At 39.9% G+C, this 15933-nt stretch overlaps 1 protein-coding gene across 5 annotated transcripts in view; it reads right to left on the bottom strand.

The window, feature by feature from the left end:
* Nucleotides 1-910: 910 nt before the first annotated feature.
* Nucleotides 911-15933, bottom strand: part of Nudt9 (nudix hydrolase 9) — a 33883-nt gene continuing 18860 nt past the window's right edge. For 4 of the 5 annotated variants that reach the window (XM_003469386.5, XM_005003446.4, XM_023564933.2 and 1 more), the window contains 3 exons: nucleotides 11575-11721; nucleotides 9668-9752; nucleotides 911-6496 (listed from right to left, as the gene is read on the bottom strand). In XM_003469386.5, the coding sequence (XP_003469434.1) occupies nucleotides 6318-6496; nucleotides 9668-9752; nucleotides 11575-11721 (411 nt within the window). In that variant the 3' untranslated portion in view covers nucleotides 911-6317. The remainder of the gene's footprint in view (nucleotides 6497-9667; nucleotides 9753-11574; nucleotides 11722-15933) is intronic. The other variant, XM_013151952.3, reaches the window with a different exon arrangement.

Genomic DNA, 15933 nt, shown 5'->3' with positions numbered 1-15933 from the left:
CCACGTGGGGCAGTAACAGTTTTGCCTGTGAAAGCGTGAGGCTTTAAGGAAAGTGAGGCATTTTTCAGTGTGGGTGGTCCAAAAATCTCTGCTTTGAGCTATCAGAACTCAAAGAACGTGAGAGATTTTAGAATGTGGACACAGGTTTGCGCAGAAAAACCCTGCCCAGGGCTGTCCTAAAGACGTGAAAGTGCCACAGACCCACACAAATGGGGAGAATAGTCAACTGGGGTGGAGCCCAGCTCCAAGAGTTCCTCAGAGAGTGCTCACCTGAAATCAATCTGGCCGGTGGTGAGTGCAGGCAGCTGGTGTGACAAGTCAAACGGGTCTCAGGATAGGAAAAAGCACGGAATTAATCCAGGATGTTATCCGGTTCGTGAATCCGCTGGGGGACTCAACTGGGAACTCAAAATGGGTGTGTCCCAGGAGTCAGTCGCCTGCCGGTCGAGTCACAGCACCAAATGATAGGATTACTTCCAAAAGATACAAAGTATAAAACAAAAGAGGCCTTTATTCTGAGAACACAGAGAGAGATAACCAACATCCCCCGGCCGCTGGAGTCCAGTGCTCTCTCTGGCGGACATGTGACGTGGTTGGTATATAAGTAGCCTAAGCTTAGGGTAGTGCCCTACGGCCATTAGAGATGCACAGATATTTCATTGGCACACGTTTGGCGCCAGGGGCAGATTCCTAAGGGTGGGGAGAGATACAGTCACAGGTGAATCTCTAGGGGTGGGGGAGATAGGAGCTCCCTGGTTCTGGCTGAGGCTTTTTCAGCTACAGTGTACGGCCTGGGTCAAAACCCTTTCACTCATACTGAAAGTCACTTCCTTTATGAGTACAACTCATCTGGACACAAAATAAAGCACAGCTGTTTAATTCAAAGCTAAAAACAATCTCAATGCACAAGAACAGTTCTATATTCATTTATTCAATTCCTCCAAACTGTAAAGCAAAACAATGTCTTCTATTGATCAGAGAGAGTGGGGTCAGAAGACTCAGGATTGCAGAACAAGTGGCTTTAGGAAAGACAAAACAGATTTGGCTATTTTTTTTTTACTAATGAATTAGCATAAATATGTAACACATTATACATTATCAAATCTAAATTCTAACATGTTTTTAACATCACGCAATTCAACTTTATAATGAGGTGATTTACTGATACAAGAAATTACTCCAAATCTTAGTTATGAAAATGTAAGAGAAATACTTGGAACAGTTATAAAAGATAACACTAAAAAATTCCATCCCTTTTGTCTGAACGCTTTTCACATGGACATTTCTGAAATCAGGATGAATCTCATGATGGACAATACAGACAATCTAGGATCTTTTTCTTTTAAAATTCTATTAATGAAATAGAACATTTTATTTTATTACTAACAGCATCTCCGAATGCTAAGGGACATGAGGGAAGAAAATTAGGCCTTAATCATTTGGGAAGAAAATTAGGCCTTAATCCTAACATACAATTTTTCAGAATTCTTTGATGACTTTTGTTATCTGGAGCACCATTTAGACGTACCAGGAAACTGGCAGTCAAACAGACAGCCTCTGAGCCCAACTAAATAAAAGACCCAAGTCTTGGCGTCAAATGCCCGGTGCTCTTCCCCAACCCACTCTGTGAACAGCACTACAGTCATTTCCAAAAGGCACATCAGAAAACTCTGGCACGCCTCTGACCAAGGCTGTCTGAAGGACTGCCCCAAATGATTGCCATGGGTAATTACACACTAAAAATTAACTCGTCTTTCCATCCAAGCATGGCTGAGGCACACTTGCGCATGCTCCTAATCTTATCCTAGACCCTAATTATGACCCTAACCTCACCTGTGCAATTACATGAGCTGCGTGACCCTGGTGAACTCAGAGATTCCTTCCGGTGGAAATGTTTGCCAAGACATTTACCTCATTCAAATTACCAGGGCTTTTAAAAGCCCTGTTGGCCACAACTTATTCTGGAAAAAGAGCCTGACAGAACAACTTACTGAACTGTTTGTCACATCCGTGTGATAAGGGTTTTTCCCTCTTGACACTCCTAGCTAAGGCAGAGCGCAGGAGAGGACACACTAGAAGAACCAGCACTACCAGGGAGCACTGCTGTCACTTGAGAACTGCCAAGGTCAGACAATGTTTAGCATAAACATTCTTCCATACATTCCAGGGCCCACAGTTCTCCAAGTGAAAGCACTCACCACTAGGTAGTGTAGGTCAGGTTCTTTTTTGCGCAGGCTGCTGAGCTCTGAACAGAAGAACCAGGTGGAAACTACACAGCAGTATTTTTCCAGTAAATCAGCTTGCACAAGCAAACCCTTGAGACGAAGTATGCATTCAGAGCTGCAGTGAGATTCTGATTCAAGTGCCACTCAATGGGGAACTGGTATCACTGTTGAAACACAGCCCTTCCGTGAAGTGCACCCTGGTGTTTATTCAAATCCGTTGTCTAATGTCCTAACATTGTTAGCACTGTCACGAAACAAGAAAGCATTTCTGTGGACTAAAAGAACTTATAGCTAAATGCTGCATCTCTGTTTTCAAATCTTAACATCATGTAAACAAAACACTATACAACAGAATGGAAGTAATTTTTCAAAAAAAATTTTCACATACAAACTATTTCAGTTTATGCACTAAATTAAAGATGAGTTTTGAACCAACTGAGGGTAAGTCTCTGTTCATTTGTATGCTATTATAAACTACAAATTTACTGGGGGTTTAGCTCAGCGGTGTAAGTGGCTGCCTGACAAGCACAAGATCATGAGTTTGATCCCTAGGACAAAAAACAGAAAAAAACTACAAATTTACTGGATGAACTGAAAACAGTATCTCTATTTTTTTTTTCCCCCCCAGGGCTTCATTGGAATAAGACGTTATTTTTATGATTTTATTGACAAAGTGACATCAATGTCAGGAAAGGTAAGAACAGCCCCTCTAAACTATAAAGGCTTACGGTACATCAACTCAATTGATCTATCCAATTAGATCTCATGAGTTATAAACTCAGTTTCCTCTAACACCTTAAAATTTACATTTCTGCATACCTTAAAAGATACTCTTTTCAGAATTCCATAGTTATCTCACAGAATTTATGTTTACAGAAGCATAAGCACTATTAGTTTAAGAAATTTCAAACACTAAAGTCTACCTAGGCTTACCTCCATTTCATGGACAATTCATAATAAACAACGAAAAAAGCCCACTGTAAAGTTACCAACCCAGTAACGGCAGACCTCAAAGCAACTTCCTGAGTCTCTGACTCTCACTCGTTTTCTTTCATTTAAAACATATGATAACAAAATGCAGAGGCTACAAAGGCACAGGTTTTAAAAAACAAAATATAATTAAAATGACATAAGATATGTGTTTATTTTACTCCACCATGAGAGAAACTGATGAATCAAAGCATTTTCAACCCCAACTGTGAGAAACTGTATTTCACCCACCAGCTTCCTTCCAACAAGCCTCACTGCCCTATAGCACTGGTGCCTCTACCACTCAGATTCTTGCATCAGGCCATCAGAGGCCATGTGGGAAAAATGAAGCTTCATGCTTCAGAAAAGGCATTTGAAGCTTCAATTTATCAGAATTTAAGTGTAACAGAATTACATTATTTTCCACCCCTAACCAATCACTCATATTAACACATCAGCAGTACAATAACCATAAAACAGGATAGATGGGTAGGGATGAGGAAGTAAATACAGTGAAAACGTCTTCTTACAGTAATTGTAATCTGTACTGTCTATTTTAATGGAAATAATTCTGTCACTCTGATGCCATAAGTTATGCAGCTAGTAAAATGTGCAAATCTTTTAAACGCCACTACATATTGCTTTTAAGGCAATCATGCCTTTAAGCACATATCATTTTGTGCTTGAAATGCTTTAGGAGGCTCAGGAAAGACAAACACAGATTGTGACCATTTATTCTAAGATTAACACAGGATCATGCAAACAGTTTCAGCAGTGCCATTCAATCAGGCTTGGCCTTACAGCTCAGGTCAGTTTCTCTGAATGCTGTTCATGGAACATAAGCTCCCCAGCTGCACCCTGAAAGGAGCAGACCACAAAAGATCCATAACCTCACAGGGGAACAGACACCAGACCTAGGAAGACAGAGATTCAAACCCAAGCTGGGTTCCTTACTGGATATAACCCTACTTAGCATTTCAAAATACCTGTTTTTTTTTCATCAGTGAGAGTAACTACCACCTCAGTTCACAGGACTTCTGTGAAAATTCTGATACACAAATATTCACCAAATGTTATCTATTATGATTAATTATTTTACTACCTGTCTCTAAAGGAAAAGGAAAAATATTCTTTATACCTAAGACATAGGAACAGCAAAGAGGAAGAGAGCATTACCTGGTGATATAGGAATAGCTGTAACTCCAGGAATGTGTTAAGCTAATGTTTTCATTTGGTTTTTCCTGTACAGATGGTGCTGAGCATTTACAGTTCTCAGAAGATTATATGCTTCTAGCTTATCTACAAATGCATGTTTTATTTTCCAGACTCTATAAAAGTTCCAGTGAAAACTCTAAAACACAATGAAGAATTTGTGATTTACATACTGGTCATTTGCTTTAGTTGTACTTTAAATAAAACTTTAACATAATCCAGAGTCTTTATTACTTTCAGTTTAAATATATCAAAACTAATAAACACAAACAAATGCCATCTTTCATAAAGTAGCTCACAGTTTCCTAAGAGCTTCTGTAAGTGGTGCCAAATCAGAGTCTTGTTCCACACCAGAATGAGAAGTTTCCTCCTGCCCAAGACTGTAAGTCACAGCTCCTTCACGCTGGGGCTGGGTCTGCAGCCTCCCCTCCAAGGAAGGTCATCTCTTATCAAGTGCAAGTCCCTCCTGACGCGGGCTAGGGACCAGGAATGGTGCAGTCTAATAATTATTACCTCTTCAAAAAATTCAAAGCATCCTAAAATCACACATGGAAATGTTTCTCAGCAATCTGCAAGGTGGCCTAAGGGGGAAAGGCCTCCTGTCAGTTCAGTTCAGGGTTACTAACAACGAAGTTCTAACAAAAAGTCAATACAAATAAAAAATAAAACAATAAAAACAAAACCTTTGTTTTGCCTTTACCTAGTTCTGTTCTCAAGCTACACGGGTAAACCTAAGCCCTTTCTCAAACACCTGAAGGAAACTACCACGCTGCCCTCTCCAGCCTCCTCCCTTTGGAGGTTCCATCTGTATTCCATCTAAACGAGGAAAGCAGCAGGACCGTTCCCACACAGGGCGACAGGAGTCGGTATCACGGGACTTCCCAATGGCTCTTTGGCCTGGAAGTAATACACGGGTCTACAGGGACAATGCAGTGTTACTTTTCTTTTCTCTTCATTACTTCCAAGGGACAGACGTTGTATACTAACCTTTTGATTTCCTGATTTAGAATGTTAACTACCCATCTCTGAAAAACTTACTTCAAGATTAGCACTCCCTAACAAGGACACTGGCCAGCATAATCTCAGCACACAAAAGGCTGAGCCAGGAGGATTGCTGTGAGTTCGAGATCAGCCTGGGCTACAAAATAAGTTCAAGGTCAGCCTGAATTATATAATGAGACCTTGTCTCAGAAAGACAAAACAACAAACAAACAAACAACAAAACACTGTCACAGGATCATCCTCAGACCCTGCCCGACATCGATTCCATTCTGCATCCATTTTTAATCAATTTGTGGCACAGCAGTTGTAACAGATTAAAATTTTGGACCGGGGATATAGTCAGAGGCGTAAGCACCTGCCTGGCAAGCGCAGGGTCCTGAGATCAATCCCCAAACTCCAGTACAAAAAAAAAATTCCACAGGTGCTAACTCCCTGGACAGATTAAGTTCAGGATTTCTGAAAATGAGAATATGAACTCTTATTCACTGGCCTTGACCTTACTGGCTAAAAGAATAACTGTATTTATGAACCTGATGACTCCAAAGTCAAGAATACATGAAGTTTTTACTTTTTTCAGATTACTAGGACAAAAAGAACAGAAGTTATGTCCAACCAGGAATTTATTTTTATTCGAGTTACAATTTGTCAAACAGTACTGGCCATGCCATGCTTAAATAGAACACATACAAAATATTACTATATCAAATCCTTTTGACCAGAAACATGAAAATTTTTATCACATTTACTCATTTTATTTTAACCCCAAACCTTCTAAATGTAGACATTCTGAACCTTGCACATGAATAAAGTGACTTCCGGTCCTTGCCTGCGCGGTCCCCACACCAGCTCCAGGACTCCCCCTCCCGCTCAGGACCTACACCTTGATGGCTTCTGGGCCCTGGCACCAGCCTAGGGGCCATGGCAGTCGGTGGCCGAGTCCTCGCACCAGTGCGCGTCCCGCTTCTCTGCCACCAGGTAGATGAACTGTGCATGGCTGGCATACAGCTTCAGCTTGTCGCTGATGTCCACCCACTTCACCTTCCCAGCATCGTCCCCAGCTTCCAGGGCAAGGTTGTCCATGATCTCACCTGGCCGTTAGGAAACCGATGAGAAAAGAAGACACTTTCTTTTTTTGCACAATTCTACATACTCAAGAAATACCAAACCAGAAACCAAATACTTATGATTCTACTTATACATACACATAAAATATTAAAATATTTCTAGTTATCATTACTAACAAGTAAAATGAGTGCTGTCACAGGAATGTAGGGGCACATTTCTACAGGACAATTTGGCACTGTTTGTCAGGTGTCTTAGGAAAGAAATGCATACTTGTGGGTAGTGAAATAATAACTTTCAAAATATCTTCCCCTTTACATCATCTATACTCTAAATAACTTTCCTTGTATAGTAACTACCTTTATAAAAAGAAGTAATTTACTGCTGAGCACACAGATTCCCAAATTCCAATGTCTAAATGGTAGTTCCATGCATACCCTCACTGCGCTTGCATCTACCCATCAAAGAAGAAACAGAATGGCAACGCCACCCTCCAGGGCTGGGGTGTCGCTCAGTAGGTTAGCACTTGCCCAGCATGTGCAAGGCCTCAGTTCCATCCCCAGCACTGCAGAACAAAATAAACCCAAATTTGGAGCTAAATGGAAATACCAGATTATCTAAGTAACAATTTCCTCTGAAGTCCTTTTTTTAAAATCAGAATTAATGTCTAAATATTCTTTTACTTGTCCCTTGGGTCACTTAGTAAATTCCACAAAATGAAAGAGAGGAAGTCTGACATGTAGAGTTCAGGAGTCAGCACTTCTATCTACCCACACAACAAGAAAAGAGTTGAACTAAAAATCAGTAATTCTGCTTTGCTCCATTAGAAAACAGAGGCTCAGGGCCCCTCTCGTTTCTAGCAAGGAGAAAGGAAAAGTCACCACTGTGCCCACAGCATACTGCCCTCATGAAAAACTAGTTTAACAAGGCCCAGCCAACCTGGGGGAGGGAAAACACCCAACTGCAGCCCCTACTAGCCTTCCCCTCTGCCCTAAGGATGAGAGGTAGAGAGAGAAGTTGAGAAGCAGGTATGAAGATCACACCCGGACACAGGCTCCCTAAGAGACTGAGACCCAGCATCGGGGTCTCTTATATTTCCCTCACTCCAAACTTACTACCATCACAGGGGATACAACTGAAAACGCCTGTGAGCCTTACTAAGCAACCGCTGAGGAGCCAGGTGTGGAGGTGCATGCTTGTAATTACAGCACTCCAGGAGGCTATGGCAGGATGGTCTCAAATTCTCAAGCCCAGCCTGGGAACTTGGTGAAACCCTGTGTCAAAATTTAGAATTTTTAAAACTTTCACTCAGTGTAAAAGCCCTGGATTCAATCCCCAGTACCACTCAAAAAAAAGGAAAAGTCTCTAGAGAAATCCAAACATAACAGGAGACATAAAAACAAGGACACTAGAGGATATTTAATGTCTTAGAGCACAGTAAACAACGAACACCTCTAACTTAGCCAGACAAGCATGGACCCTTGCACTAAAGGTTCGTTGGCCTTAATTCTCGTTACCAGATAAACTACATTTAGCTTTCAATATAAACTACAAACGTGTAAAAAGCCATGAACAGTCTCATGAGACCAGCCAAGTTTAATTGTCAAGCTTAGATAAGCCAAAAGCTTTGAAGCCATATTCAGTCAACATTGGGAGAAGCGGTCACTATTCTAAACCCTTGAAATAAAAAAATGTGTCAGCTTTAAGTTGTTCAGATGTGATTCTAAGTTACATCTGTGATTCCTAAGTTCTCAATACAGAATCTAGGAAGGAGAAACTTTTAACACAGTGGAAATAGTGGTTCGCAGTTTCCCCCAAGTCCAACAAACCAAAGCTCTGTGTAACAGGAGTAATCTAGGTTTAGTCCTGAGTCCAAGAGCAAATGACCTGCACAAAGTTCCAGAGCTCCTAAAGAAGCCAGGTAAAGCACACGCAGGCCTCTGGCGAGGCCCATTTCATCACAATGCAGGTAAGTACCAAACAAGCATCTTTCCACGTAGCAACACAACCTGCTTCAACAGAAACCCTCAAAGTGGGTGCACAAGAAGGCAATTTGCCTGTCCTCTTGGTGAGCACCCTGGCGTGGGCCAGGAGAAAAACCAGCAGCTACAAGAGACCCAGCCACAGTGGGACCTAGGTGGCTGCACAAGAAGGCAATTTGCCCGCCCTCTTGGTAAGTGACCCTGGCGCTGCCGGGAGGAGAACCAGTCAGCTGTTCCCGGGAGCCTACCAGTGCGAGGGCTAAGATTCAAACATCTTCCCCTACCAACCACCATTAGCAACTAGGGACAGAGGCTTGCGCATCTCTTGCGGGGATGACCAGATAAAATATAGCAAATATGGGGATTGCCTTCTATCTTCTGTTTGAAGGCAAAGGTTATTTTCACTGTTACATTTTGTTTTGATGGTTTTGCTCTATGTAATATTCTCCTCCAATCGGTTTTATAATGGTCTGTTATTGGTTTGATTTTGCTATATCTAATTGCCTAGACAACTATTATGAAGATAATGAGATATACCACAGTACCTATTACTACCATCCCATTATCCTGGTGTGACGTTCTGTACCAATGTCACTGCACTGTCTCGATTGGCTTTGTTCTGTCTTGTTCTGTTGTATTTTACCACATTCCAAATAAAGTTTTTTAAAAAACCCTCAATGACAGCAGATTTCCTTCCCTTAGTAAGATCTGACTTCCTTCAATAAATTTTAAGACCCATAAAGCAGAAAAAGGAATTAATTTTAAATTTTTTGATGACTTGCATCTTTTTTATACTCTTCTGCACTTTGTGTTTATTACAAAAATATTCCAAAGAGAATGGTACATATAAATCGCATTTCTTTTATCATTCCACTCTTTTCCACCCAAATGCTCAGCTGCTTTATATAAATGGAATCACGCTACACAAATAGCATGGGAACTTTAAAGTATATCACTCAAGTCCACAAATTCAAGCTTAATTTCATAAGCTAGAATCAGGTTAAACAAATTTGAGCCCTGGTAGGAATATGTTTGAGGCTTCGCTCCATGGATTCCCTCCGTGCCAGCAAATCTGCCTTCACATATACACTGTATAGCCCTGAAGTCAACAATGAGTTGGCTTCAAATGCTAACAGTCAGATGTCATCACGCCCTAGTGGGCTGCTGGGCTTACACTGATCTGCCAATTCCCTCCACATAACGGACAAAAATTACCTGTCTCATCGTGGTAATTCACAGCTTCTGTCTCCATCCATGCATTGTCAGTGTTGCGAGGGTCATCGACATATCCCTTATATATCTGTTGTTAAAGGGGGTAGACAGTTAGCCAGATGGGAAGGTACACACCAGTAATCCCAGTCATCCGTGGAGTTTAGGCAGGAGGATCTCAAATTAGAGCCCAGCCTGAGAAACTTCGTAACTCAGTATGCCCTGTCTTAAAATTAAAAGGTGCCGGGGAATACAGCCCATTCAAAAGCCCTGGATCCAATCCCCAATAACAGAAAAAAAAAAAAAAAAAAAAAAAAAAAAAACGCTAGGATGAAAAAAGAATGGGTAGAACAGAAGCACATTACCTTCACTGGACTCAGAAATAAAACTATTTGACTAAGTAAATCTTTTACCCTATTTTGCTCAATTCAGTTATTCAGAATATCAAAGCGGTAAAGACAATGTAAAATTTGACATTTTAACACTGATGTTGTACACTGTTTTACTTAACACCCTAGAGGAATAACTGTCTCTGATATCAATTCAAGAAGACATTTTTGTTGCTAATGTACAGTTTTTATAATGGTAGTCAGCAAAGAAAGGGATCCTTATTATTCAAACTTAAAAAAAAAGAAATCTGCTACACAATACTTAACAGAAGTATATGCATAAAAATAGTTACAAAGTAAATTTTATTGTTTGTAACCAAAAATAAAGAAATATAAATATAGAATTGATCGTGTACCTTTAAAAGTCACTGGATTTAAACTCATCAAAGAATAATATCCTTTTTCTGAGGCATTTAAAAACACATAAAACCCTCAGCACCTCAGACTCTAATCTCAAAACATGCCAGGGGCTGCGAGTTGGCTCAGGAGTGGCGCTGTCCTGCCCTCACCCCCAGCACTATAAGCAAATGAAGAACAGTCAGACTTGGGCCACAGGATTTTTAAAAAGGTCCCATAATTTAAGCCCTTCTTACAGTGATTCTTGTGACTAGAATTTCATAAAAAGAAGGACAGATACTTCCAGTTAAACATGGGACCTATAATTAAAATTAAGGATTAAGATTTGGATCCTACAATCCACACTACTGTGAGGCTGATGCAGAGGATTATAAATTCAAGCACAGCCTGGACAACTCAACTCTGTAAGACCCTGTCTCAAGGTAAAAGTAAATAAATAAATTAAAGGCCTAGAGCTATAACTGAGTCCAAACGTTCTGTGTTCAATCACCAGTGCCACCAAAAAATTTTAAACATTAAAACACTGGACCTAGTCATCTTACACAAATATGATTCAAACTATGTAGGCAGTATCAATAAAAAATCAACAAATCCCAATTCTTCAAAGAAAATAAAGTATTGTAATGAAAGTCAACAAAATAAAAATCTATTCTTCCCAATTAATGCACACATACTTTATAAGGTACTTTTTTAATTATAGAGGATATACAGGCAAAATGGTCATATTTCAATGGTTATCCAATAGAAAAATTCAGTATCACATAATTTAAAATGTAAATGTCCTTTCAGAGAAAGTAGGATACATTAATTTAAAAAGGAAAAAAGGAAGGGCTGAGGATTTGCCTCAGTGGCATAAGTGTCTGCCTGTCAAGCGCAAGGTTGTGAGTTCAATTGCCAGTATCAAAAAAAAAAAAAAAGAAAGAAATTTTTTAAAAAAAGTTTTCTGTTCGATGGATACACAACATAAAAAATGGTCTATTATATTAGCTTGTGCCCAAAGAATAACAAAGCGGAAAAAAGAATAAGTAAAGAAGTTAACCAAAAGTCGTCTTATGAATCTGTGTTTCACATACACAGGGAGTCCACTTTATTTAGAGAAGGCTCTACTGATTCTGAGTGAACCTGATTTTTCACTAGAACAGACCCTACCAGAACCCCCACTCTCACCACTAGATGCTCTTGGCTGAAGAGTTTGTGTAACTGTTCCTCCAGTTCTCTCTTTTCTGCACTGGACTTCTGTAAGGAGTTGAGAGCTTCCTCACCAAATTCTCTTTTCAGGGTGGCACTAATCTTTTCTCCTGGATCCACCATCCCCTAAGGATCACATTTAAAAGTAAAAGAAAAGCAGTGAGCCTTGATTCGTGCAACGACTCTCCATGGTCTTGCAGGTAACTGCCCTTTATGACATCCCCCCAGCCTCATGCACGCATGGGTGGGGCTTTTCAGAGGCCACTGGATTGGGGGGGTGGTACTGGATGAATCCAATGATTGCTTTAGCACAGACTGGGTGTGGATAATGGGAAGCCCCACACTGAGTGTGGGTGGCACTACCCAAAAGGCCGGTGGCCTAAATGTTTAGGATAAAGAGAAAGTGAGGCTTGCTGCCCTTTCACTGCATGCTATCTGCCTTAGACTACTTATCTATGATGCCGCTCTGCCATGCTACCCCGCCTTGGAGCCAGCTGACTATGGACAGAAACCTCTACAAACTGTAAGCGAAAATAAGCCTCTCCTTTAAATTGTGGGTACTGGGTATTTTGTCCTCCAACAATGAAGTAACTAAAACACCATTCTTCAATATACCAGTGACTCTTGTTCCCCAGACAACAGTGAGTCTCACTCCCCCTAAACCATGTGTCTCTAGTAGAAGCTGAGTGTTAGACCACAGTGACTGGTCCAAAGTTAGCCTCTGACAAACCACGCTAATCCAGCTTTTCTCCTGGTACCTTCCAAAGGGAGCAGACCTGGAAGCAAGGAACACAGCAAGACCATTGCTCTCCACTGCTTGGGCCACCCCAGCATTTCCAGGACCCATCACTCACACCACCCCAGGAGGCCTTGGCACTTGCTAGTAACTTTGTGCACTCCCCAGCTTCAGCCTTTCACCCCGACGGCGCCTTGCTGAGTCATCTTCTAACAGTGGTGACTGCCTAACACTGCGAATTCTCAGACCTTTCCTATTTCTCTCTTTCCAGCATTTTTAACTCATTATATTCTTGTCCCACTGGAATGTGGGTACCACAGATAAGAATGTTTAGATTGCTCTGCTGGGCCAGGGATTTAGCTCAGCAATTTAAGCACTTGCTCTGTAAGCCGAGGTTCAGAGTTTGATCCCTGGTACGAATATAAATAAGTAAATAAATGCTCTGTTACATACTTAATGTTTTTAAACAAAGGGAAGATATTCAAATCACAGTGAGTAAATAACTCTCAAAACTGTGTCTATGACAAGAGTTGCCTTAGTGATCAGAATTTCAAATGACAATGAAGAGATAAAATCCTACGATGGAGGACTGGGAACTTAGCTCAGTGGTACAGCACCTGCCTGGCAAGCCTGAGGTCCTCAGTTTGATTCCCAGTACCAAAAAAACAAATCCTGTGATGGAATCATTACTGTTACTATATTCACCCTGAGGGAGTTTGATGATTTGGCACACAGCAGGGATCTTTAATTCCATTCCATTTATATCCTATAAAGAAAAATTATTACTGCAGACAGTGGTACATTTATAGAATCATCCCCACACAGACTATTTCCATTTCACAGTAAAGCAAAAAAAATAAAACCTTTTACCACACTTATACATATTTTAAAAGGTCACTGTCTCAGTGGGATAAATTCAAACTACAAGCCAATGAAAGTACACTCCTCCAATGAGACTTGGGAAATTTTTTAAACTACAATAATCAATAAATGATAAAAAGCATTTTTATTATGCCTAAAGTTGTCCAAATTCAAGCATAACCACTAAAATTATTAGCTTGAGCTCAGAGGTGGGTGGAGTCAGGCCCAGACATTAGTGAGAGCCTTTGGCTTCTGTGCTACCGCTGCCTTTAAACTCCCCATCCCCCAGCTGCAGCTGGAAAGACTCAAATGCAAAACAGGTCTAACTCCAAAACCCATGTTCTCTTCCTAAAAGCAGAATTACACTCAGATGTTAACGCCTTTCTACTATTGTTGGGGACCACAAACTCACAATGGCTAATTTTGCATATTTCCCTAAGGGATGAATGGAGGCTAGGGATTATTGGTATCATTTTGGAGACTTCTCACTATCTCTTTAGGGATGGACCATCCTTTCCTGCCCACTAAGATTAAGACACTGAATCAAACTGAGGACCTCAGGCTTGCCAGGCAGGTGCTGTACCACTGAGCTAAGTTCCCAGTCCTCCATCGTAGGATTTTATCTCTTTTTTTTTTTTTTTTTTTTTTTTTTTTTTTTTTTAATTTTTATTTAAGGAGAAAAGAAAAGAAAAAAAAACAGTGAAGGGTACAAGTTATACAGATTTACAGAAGAAAAAAAATGCGCAGTAGGAAATCACTAGTTAATAGATTACATATTGCCATCTTAGAAATAATTGTTCAAGTCACAGAATTAAAGTTTGTAGAGTAGACATTCCAGCAATGATACTGCAAACAGTTCTGTTCAATGATCCATTAGAACTCTGTGATATCATTTTCTGTCTTATACATTTAAATATACATGCAGTTATATAGTTTAGAGCATTTTCTTTTCCTCTCTTTTGTACAGTGACTATTACACATTTTGGGTTTCATTGCTCCCACTGTTCTTATTGCTTTTTTGGAAGAGAGTAAAACCAAATGTGACATGACAGAACAGAATCGGTCAAGTCAAAAGGGTGGATATAATAGATAATATAAAAACATAATACAAGGTGATCAACAATGGTTACCCTAATGCCTCCCGCTATTTCTAATAGAATTGCCTATATCGTTAGTTGTAATACTATTGAACAAAACCGTAAAGGATAAAACCGACAAAACCAAAACATTGGAGATATTGTAGGTCTTCAAAAGTAGATAGAAGTCAACGAGAATGGGCGTTATAATGAATCTCATTATCTTCTCAGCTGATGCCTAAACTTTCGAACCTGATACTATTCAGCAAAACAGAATAGAGGAACCTCAGTCAAAAACAAGATGGTGAGAGTAATACAGGGCTTCAAATCGAGAAAATAGAAAGTCAAAGTGGGTTACTATATTATATCCTGCTATATTTTTCCCTTTAATTAAATGGATAACAATAAAAAAGTATATAATGGAGTGGAGATTGAGAAAAAGAAAAAGAGGGCATAACAGCGAAACAGGGCAGATCAAAACATAACCTTTTAAGCAGAATAGTGTTTCACCACCAGATATTTCCGACTTAAAAATAGTTACCATATTGACTCCCTCCCTGAAGTCCTTGAGTACAACTTCATATACTGTAGCATTAAGTATATCAAAACAATGTAAAACCATTTAAGAGAATGACAGCATTATAGAGTATTTGGAATTGACTAACAGAAAATGAACAATGGTCTCTGTATAATCTCCTTGTCTTTAAAAGGTTTTTGCTTATACTAACGTACATAACAAAATCCAATAAGATACAACCTGGTTAGACCATTGGAGACAGAAGAACAAAAGCTAGATGAGACTTCAAAACAAGATGGTACTGAATCAGCATTACCTATTAAGATGTCATTTTCTCAAAAATAGCTGTTCCTATCATCCAATCTTCTCTGTCTCATTTCTGTTGAGCTCTTTTTCTGTCAGTAGCTGTCAGTTTGTCTTCTTCATTTTGTTCTCTGCTCCATTCGTTGTGGCCTCCCTGCCACTATTTCTGGGTTCTTTGTATTTTTCTTTTTTTAGAATATCCTGCAATACTTTCTGTAGAGTTGAATTGGTGGTTGCAAATTCCCCCAGTTCCTCTTTATCCTGGAAGCACCTCGTTTTTCCATCAATTTCCAGGGACAGTTGTGCAGGATATCTCAATCTTGGCTGGAGATTATTATCTTTCAAAGCTTGAATTATTTCCCCCCATGCTCTTCGTGATTTGATGGTTTGTGAAGAGAAATCTGCTGTAATTCTGATGGGTGTTCCTTTGTAAGTGATCTGTTTCTTGTCTCTTACAGCTTTTAATATTCTGTTCTTGTATTGAATTTCTGGGATTTTTATTATTATATGCCTGGGTGTTTCTCTGTTAGGGTTGTAGGTAGCTGGGGTCCTGTATGCCTCATACAGCTGAGTATCTTTACCTTTTGCTAAATTAGGAAAATTCTCCTGGATTATTTCTGTGAGTAGCTTTTGTAATTCATTTGTTTGTGTCCCTACTTCTTCTTCTATGTTCTTAATCCTTAAGTGGTGGCTCCTCTTATCATCTTCTTGTCTTTGTATTATTGCTGTTTGTTTCTTTGTTATTTTTAAGAAGTTTTTCATTTCATTCTCCCATATTTCAAGTCTGCCCTCCAGTTCAGATAGTCTGTCCTTAGTTTCTTTCAAGCTGTTATGCCAGTCTTGTA

The sequence above is a fragment of the Cavia porcellus genome, unplaced genomic scaffold (genome assembly GCF_034190915.1).
Source record: "Cavia porcellus strain 051 isolate PalLab524CR breed Dunkin Hartley unplaced genomic scaffold, mCavPor4.1 scaffold_5, whole genome shotgun sequence".
NCBI classification, from domain to species: domain Eukaryota; kingdom Metazoa; phylum Chordata; class Mammalia; order Rodentia; family Caviidae; genus Cavia; species Cavia porcellus.
Note: the sequence above shows the minus strand (reverse complement) of the source record. Positions and strands in the feature narration are given on the sequence as shown.